Source organism: Myiozetetes cayanensis, unplaced genomic scaffold (assembly GCF_022539395.1).
Source record: "Myiozetetes cayanensis isolate MyiCay16 unplaced genomic scaffold, myiCay2020 scf5-8, whole genome shotgun sequence".
Taxonomy (NCBI): domain Eukaryota; kingdom Metazoa; phylum Chordata; class Aves; order Passeriformes; family Tyrannidae; genus Myiozetetes; species Myiozetetes cayanensis.
Genome location: NW_026087742.1, coordinates 108,492,599 through 108,501,097, shown reverse-complemented (window position 1 = coordinate 108,501,097; position 8,499 = coordinate 108,492,599). Strand labels below are relative to the sequence as shown.

General features: G+C 37.2%; 1 protein-coding gene across 1 annotated transcript in view; it reads right to left on the bottom strand.

Moving 5' to 3' along the window:
• Positions 1 to 567: 567 nt before the first annotated feature.
• Positions 568 to 8,499, bottom strand: part of LANCL3 (LanC like family member 3) — a 37,793-nt gene continuing 29,861 nt past the window's right edge. The window contains exon 5 of the mRNA XM_050332477.1: positions 568 to 7,689. Coding sequence (XP_050188434.1) covers positions 7,530 to 7,689 — 160 coding nt within the window. The 3' untranslated portion in view covers positions 568 to 7,529. The remainder of the gene's footprint in view (positions 7,690 to 8,499) is intronic.

Below are 8,499 nucleotides of genomic sequence, written 5' to 3'. Positions count from 1 at the left end.
ACCAGGAGCACAACAGGAAGGCAGGATATGGAGCTATTAGCCTATTAATAGGATAAAGCTAATAGCTACTTCTGCATGTCTGCTACTATTCTTTAATGCAATTTAGACTGTCACCAGAATTTTATAAATGCCATTTCTTGAACTGCTGCTCTGGTAAATCTGGAGTCCCATTGCTCAGCTCTAGTTGAATTCAAGCTCATGATGGCAAAGATGGAAACCTTGTTAGAATTTCATGCTCTGTGTCCTTCACTGGGAGTGGAGGGGTCTTTCCGGAAAAAGAAGAGGCCATGAAAACTGAGATGTAAGCAGGCTGAAAATAAGCACCTAAGTGAGAAACTTTAATCTACAGGCTAAATGCAACCTATCTTGTCTCATGGGAAACTATCATGAGGTAGTCTTACTTAAGCACTATGTGCAGCCTGGATGATTTATCTAATTTTAAAATGATTTATTTTACACGGTACCACTGAAAAGCTTTTGGAGCCCTGAGCCATGACTCTTCTGGAAAGAAAGGTTGCCAGCATTATGAAGGATAAGTACAGAAATAATCAATCCAACACAAAATCATACTGTTCAAGGTTGGACTTTTATTTAAGGCAAAATATAATCACAGCTTTAATATTCATAATATGGATATACACAAGAGATTGTTCTGCCACTAGGAAGCTTAACATTATCACTGCTTTTAAAAAGCTATAAAATCTAGTTTCTATCATAATCTACAATACAAAACTAATACAATAAACACATTCTGAAAGATCACAGTGTTTAAAATATTGGAAAAGCAGGGCAGGGGTCCTGCTTTTAAACAATAAGGTGCATATCTAAAGAATCAAATCAGTTGATTCTACGGGCCTGTACCACATCATGGCTGTGAATGGCTGTAACACTGAGAAACCAATCTAGGGTGTGGCACGTACTCAAGGAATGAATATCACACGCTGGAATATACTGAATAATCAAGTGTCACCAACACAAATTAGACATGAAATAATGCCATTTAAGTTCCCTGTACTTTTCACTGGTATTGGCATTCATGTATATTGCAGAGATATTGAGAGAAAACGTGTATAAAACTGCTATCAAATAGGGCCCTGCATATGCAAACATCTGTGCTTTCCTCATACTATACAAACAAGCCTTACTAATTCCATGGGACTCGTGTAAAGGAAAGTTTGTAGGCTTGGGGTCCGGAATAATAGTTTAGCCTCTGTTTCACACATGTGGAAGGACCTACCTTGCATGCCTGGAATCAAGTGGAGGTCCACCACTGACATCAGCAGGTGGCATATCAGGCCCTTAAAACGAGTGCAGGAGGCTGAACCAGTGGCAAAATCAGACCATTGTTAGAGGAAATCTTTTCTTCTCTCATGTGTGGTCATGGTAATGAAGACAGAAGCAGAGTTTAATTTCTGGTCAGACAGCCTTCCTCTTCTATCTGAAGTAGAAATGTATGTTTGACTAGGATCAGTTTTCCATTCCCTATAGAATATAATTGACTTCAGGACTTCTATATAACATTTTCTCTGGACTATGCACATATAGTCATGCAGTGCTGTTGCTGAACATCACTGCACTATAAAGTATCTTTTATTCAAATATCATTATACCATTTGGCAAAATGAGTTTTTATTTATTTTGCTGCCGTTCTAGTTAGTATTGCTGTACTTGAGCTAAATGCCTCCACCTTCTCGTTGACTCATGCAATGAACAAAGTCAAGGGACTTTCCAAAATACAACCTTCTAAGTATCAACAATAAGTATGGCCTTACATATTTTCAAGCAGATTGCTATTTAAAAACTGATTTTCTTTTTTTTTTTGAGAGCATGATATAGAATTTTAAATATAAAGGGTACAGGACCAACGGTGACAATACAAATTACTCAGGAGGTTTAGTAATTCAAAGGCAGGTTGAAAAGTTGGTGCTTGTTGGCTTCTTGAATGCATTTTTTTTAAACTGCCTCAGCATCAATAGTGTACATCACTTCTGTTCCAGTAGGCTGTAGGTTCAGCTACAGGCAACTCCCTCACAGCAAACTTTTTTCAGCACATGATGACTTTGCTATAATGGCAATGAAGTGCTGTTCAAGGCAGCTGAAACCTGCACAGTGAACGCTGTACCACGACCTGTGCAATGAAGCACACTGTGCTATTCTCTAGGAAAATGCCTATTCACATCCCTAAATTGCTGTATTGTTTTGTGTGGGCCCTGAGTGGTTTTGGCTTATGGCTTTGAAGTCTGTTGTTCCCCTAGTAGTGTGATTTTTGGTCATTTTCTTATTTCTTTTCAATTTAGCTTTCTGCTGCTTACTACTTTGTCCAGGACATAATTACATAAACTGAAATGTCCAGGCTGAGCTGCTGGCCAGCAATTGTTCATTAGTGCAGTTCTCCACGTCAAGATTACTCTTCAAAAAAATCTCTAGGGCAATTCTTATTCCTGATATGCTAATCTTCCTACAGATTAGAATATGCACTCATGCCAGTGAATATTCAAGGTATGCAGGAGAAGATTACTGCACCTGAGATTTACTTGGCAGACCTCAGAGATCCAAAGAAAAAGGGTACATTCTCAAAATGCATGCACACACTAAAATAGGTCACTGTTGGCATAAAACATGCAATATGTTGGCAGATGCTGTAACTGTATATGCAGATAACTATGTAAGTACAAAAAGCTGATTGCTTATCAAAGTTTCCATTTGCACATATTGCCCCTGTATGCTGCTGAATACATCAGTACCTACATCTCAATTTTTTCCACAGTATTTAAAAAAACATTCAGTATTCTCATATTGTTTACATGTCCATATATAATTAGTGTCACAACGTCAAAATGGCATTAATCTGATAGAGTAGCAATAAGGGTGACCACTTTACTTGCATTTTTTTATGTATATTTCTCAGAACTAATTAACAGTGTTTTTTTGAATGTTAAGCCATTTTACTTGGTTTTGATTGTCATAATAGAATTGAGATACTAGAGAAGTGACAATGCTCCCAAGAAAGTCTCTGTTTTATTTAATGATGTAAAACATCAGTGACAGTTGTTACACAGTATAATGACTTTCCTTAGCAGTTGAGAAATGGCAAAGCCAGTAAGAAGACCACTTGGAAGCATAAAACAATGTAAGGCAAGTTAGTGGAACACCCTGCTTAAGCAAAATTAATCAATCTTATTTTCAAGAACAAAAGACCTGGGCTGCTTCTTCAGCCTTCTCTAGTTATTCATTCATAGGTTGGGAAAGAAAGGCAGGGAAACCAAAGGCAACAATGATGCAAACAAAGCAGATATTGAAAGCATTGAAAGCAGTGGCACAAAATGAACACGTTGTTATGATAAGAAGTTGTGAGTAGCAGGTAAAAAATGAATATATATTTGTTAGAACTTTATAGTTGATAAAACTTATTGCATCTGGTTCTGTGAATCCTGAAATCAACAAATCTGGACATTACAGATCTAGCTTCCCTCAAAATTATTCCCTGACAGTAATCTATGGGTGACAGACCAAAAGTCATGAACAGCATACAGCTCCTTAAACTGATGTGTAATCTACAGCTTTACTCACAAACAGCACCACACAAACACAGGTACATCACAAATAAGCACCACTACCCACACAATGCATCCTCTTTGCTTTAACACCATATTCAGAAATACTATTATATCACTTAAATTCCTATTGCCTACTTTAGAAACTAAACACAGTCAAGAAACTAATGTGCAAACATGACGTAGTTACTTGTGTTTTGCACTTTTCAAGAGGCCTCTCGAGTTTCCAGTAACACAGTCCTTTGTCACAGCACCATGGCAGAATCTGTTCAGGAATACACATTTTCAGTCTACTGGGGTCCAATTCAGGAGCAGAAGGGGACAGCATCCCATGGAGAATGTCTAGCAAAAGGTTGCATGATCGTTTTCTCCAAACAGGAAGAAGGGAGCACAGAGAACCTTATTTTTTATTACACCAAAAAGTGCCGACAGCTCCGCTCAGGTTACTTTCCTGTCTTTGTCTTAAAAGCAACAAATAAAGGTTGCAACAGCATGTATGTAACAGCATATATAGTACAAAAAATAAAATCAAGGTAGGCAATAAAAAGGAGGGAAAAGATGAAAAAAAAACTTGCTGGTTTAATGACTGGGATTTTCTAACGAGCCCTAGGGTGTATTTACACTGTGTTCAGAAGCTGTGACTCTGCACATCTAGTAGCCACCTTAACCCAGCCAGGTCAGGTAAGAAAAGCCACAAAGCTCTAAGAATGAGCTCAAACTGCCATGTCTGATGAAAGAGATGAATAATCATGTTCCAAAATTTTTACCAGATGTACACCATGTGATTGGATATTTGTGTGCTGCCCTTGCTGAAGTCAGTGACCAGCTTGTATAACCTGCAGAGACATGTTTGGGACCTAGATTTCAAAAACCAGGCAGTTTTTTGTTTTGGGTGGTTTTTTTTGGTTGTTTGTTTGTTTGTTTTGGGTTTTTTGTGGTTTTTTTGTTTGGTTTTTAATTGTTGAATGGACTAACTCTTACTCAAGTAACTATTTTCTTTCTTGACAGATTAGTATCAAATGAAGCCAAACACACAGCTTTATATATGGAGAACAGCTGTGGAGAAAGATCTGTTTTGAAGGTGCTGTTGAACACAAAACAGAGCAGATCAGAGTCTCCTCTGAACACAACTTGGAAAGAATTAATTCTGCAAAGGGACACAGGGGAAAAACCACTAAAAAACTGACTCTGAGTTCTTAATGTTTATTTCCTGCCATCTATGAAGAATCACATTTAAAGATAAATGCAAACTTGACCATTGCAAGTAAAGTATAATAAAACAGGGTGATTTTACCTACTGCTATTATAGTGAATTTTAACACGTGGTATGTGTTATGGTATCAGCACTTGTAACTTGGTCAGAATCCAAGTTATTGATTTATCATGCTCTAGATATATTGAGGTTTTGGCAATGGTTTTCATTCTCAAGCATCTCCTGAGAAATAACTAACTGGAAACAATTAAATGTTGTGGTCCACTGATAATTAAAAAGTAGGCATTGGGCACAAAATCAAAAGGTCATGATTAGTATTCTGATATGTGTAGATTCCATTAAGGCTTAAGTTTGGAGTTGTTTAGGGGGTTTTTAGGAGTTTTTTAGGGTGTAGTTATCAAAACACTAGATGCTTTTGGTCTACGTTTGTATCTCTGAATAAAAGGGTTAGCAATAAATGAAGGATTGCAAAAGTTTCAGTCTAGATCACAGCAAAACCTATTTCTCTGGCTTAGAGTAAGACAGAACACAGTCACAGTGGCTATTTAAATACTGTGGCACAAATGCTTGAGCTGAATGACATTAACCTACAATAAAAACTGAGACTGAAAAGTTACTGATCACATTGAAAAAGTGGATAGGCAAACTTTTGCCTTTCCAAAACATTTGTTTAAAAGATTCCAGTTATGAAATACATGAGCCATATGCATTACAGGAAGCAACTAGATAAACATCCTAATGGAGATGGGATCTTGACTACCCACAACTGACTTAGCTCTGATCTAACAGGAGCATTTCAACGTTGCTGGGCAGAGCTTACACACATCTCCACTGACTTTTTCATTCAGCCTCATGTGTATACACCTCCCTGTGGAATTCATCCTTCTATGTGCACACATAGTGCTCAGAGTAACCAACTAAGTGACATTTATGGCTTTCTTAAAAGGCCTTTTAACCCATGTAGCAAATGTATATTGAGTTGTAACATTTCCATTTGCTAAAAGATACCTAAATTCTTGACAAACTGATATAGAACTGCATTGCTTTATTCACTAATGAAATATGGCTATTTTTATGATTAAGTAATTAATTAGAGCTGCACAGGGCAACACTAAATAAGAGAAATTCTTATCTGCAGCTCATAGTCGTGCAAGCCATCTCATTAAAATTACAATGGCAAGAGCAGGAATGGGATTATTATATTAAAATGTGGAGGGATTTCAAGACCCTGCTCCAACTTATAGCCTGATCAAAGCCCACTGAAATGAAATGGGAACTTTAATCCATTAGGCATTAAAAATAAAGAAATTGTAATTTCCTCCAGCTGAGAATGCAGGAAGAGAGACTGCATTGTTTGGCAGTGCATGTACATCAGCTTTTTTTTCTACAACTTCAGTTTCTGACATACTGGTATTCCCAATTTGTCTTTACAGGTAATTGTTTTACATTATTCCCATGTAAATAAAAATAAATAAATAAATATTAAATATATTTAAACTACAGATATTGTTTTTATGTTTTTAGTACAAATCTATGTCAATGGTTTCTTTAGCTTTCAAGTACCATGGCATATCTATAATACATATAAAACAGCATATAATTGCAACCTTAAGTGCTAGTGCAACTAGTATTGAGCAACCCATTTATTTCTATAGCTAAAAATCATTTGGGCATATACACTATTTTGTTTACTAGGAAAGGAAGCAATTTTAGTTTTTGTTACCAGGTTTTTCTTAAGATCAGTATGTCATCCTAGGTTTGCATTCAGTTTGCAGGGTTTATAGTGAAGAATTCATCAAGGAAAAGAGATTTTTCCGTGTTCGAAACATGTATGTTACTGTTCAGGAATGCTGCTATAAGTAATTTTTAAAGGAAGCTTCTGTGTCACTGAACAATACTTATCTAGCAATGCTGAATCATGAAGAAAGCATCTGCCTGCTGTTATCTTTGCTAAAGAACTTTTTTAACCAAGTCTTCTCCACAGCTCCGCCCACCTTCCCAGTGACAGGGAAAATACTGACAAGGGACAGGGTTACAGTAATTCAGTGAGGAGACCAGCTCCTTGCCACAGACTGAGCTCTGAAAGGCAGGGTCAAATTCAGTGCTCATTTACACACATGAGACCCCACTTGCTGAAATGAACTGTGAAACTGCAGCCTGAACACACAGCTATCTACAGAACTATTATATGCACATGAAGAGGCAAGAGCTCCAAGATAAAGGTGTTACTAAAACTAGCAGATGTGGTTTAGGTAAAAAAATCCCTTTGTGCAGTGTAGTGAAATGTCTACAACACCTTTCCCAGCAAGTGCATTGCTTCACGAATTGTCCTTGCAGGACACTTTTTAAAACCTACTGAATGCATCACTGTTTCTTCTTTGCACGTCCCTGCAATTCCAGCTTGCCTTTTTATTTTTTTTCTCCTGTATAACCGCCAAATTAAAAGTATGATAATGGCCCTTTCTCTCTCACTTGAATGATTAGATTATGTTTCTTATTACAGCTAAATATCTACCCTGTCAGATTCAATCACTTCCCCCCCTCCTTTTCTTTTTTTTTTCACTGACCCATTTTTAGTGACCACACACTTCCCTCCCAAAGCCCCAGTGTGTTTTCTTTCTCACCCGACTCCCAGCTACATTAAGGCTAGCATTAGTGGTACCACTGGCTCGTTTTGGAAATAGCCTGTCTTGACAAAAAGGTGAAACTGCAGGTGCCCTCCCCCATTGCCACCGGGATGTGGCCCTGGAGGGTGTCAGTCTTTAGACAAAGACACTGAAGAGAGGAAACTCGGCTTGGTTGGGTTGCAGCAAGTCAGTCAGGAAACACACAGTTCCTGAAAAACCTTCATACAGACTATATACACTCTCTAGTGCCCGGGAACCAGCCTTGAATTCCTCTGTAAATAAGAACTCTGCAAATCTATGAGAGAAAAAAAAAAAAGAGTTTGTTATTATTTGATATCCCACTCTGTCTACTTACCTGTTGTTTGAAAACATCATTTAATAACATTCAGCAATTAAAAAAAAATAGAATGATCACTATTTAACCTTATCTGCAACTTTTACACTATCCAATTCCACAAGGAACTGAAGTTCATTAGATTTTGAAAAGACAAACCCTTGCAATCTGTATGTGCATTTTGCTTGTTTAAGACCTGTAAATCTTTTCTGATTTCTGTAAGACATATCATTAAACAAATACTTTTTAATAACCTTTACGATGCAAGCAAGGTTTCACATTGATGCAGCAAATTCTGTCATGCTGAAGTAACTACACAAATGAAAGGTTCTCACTTCAAAGAAAATAGCTGAAAATAAATCACCCTAATTGTTATCCCACTTTCCCTCATTGTCCTATGCTGTGGGGAAAACAATAACAAATATTGAATTCTATGTTTTTAAACATATGCAGTAAATTACAGATATATAATTAAAGATAATTGCAGCACTGTGGCAGAATTTTCTCTGGATCATATATGCTTGCATCTGTAGAAAACGGAATAAAGGCCACTGGCTAAATTGAACAGCACAATGTCAAACTGGCTAAAGGTGGGAAGGATAAATTAAAAAACTGTCAAATAACAGCAAATCATGTCCTATACTGATTTTCCCACTTCTAGTAGAAAGAAATAGCATTAAATGCTCTGAAAAAAAATGTAACAGATCATGTTTTGCTCTGCTCCTGGGCTCAGGTACACACAGCTTGGCCGATTTCTGAACTCACATCAGG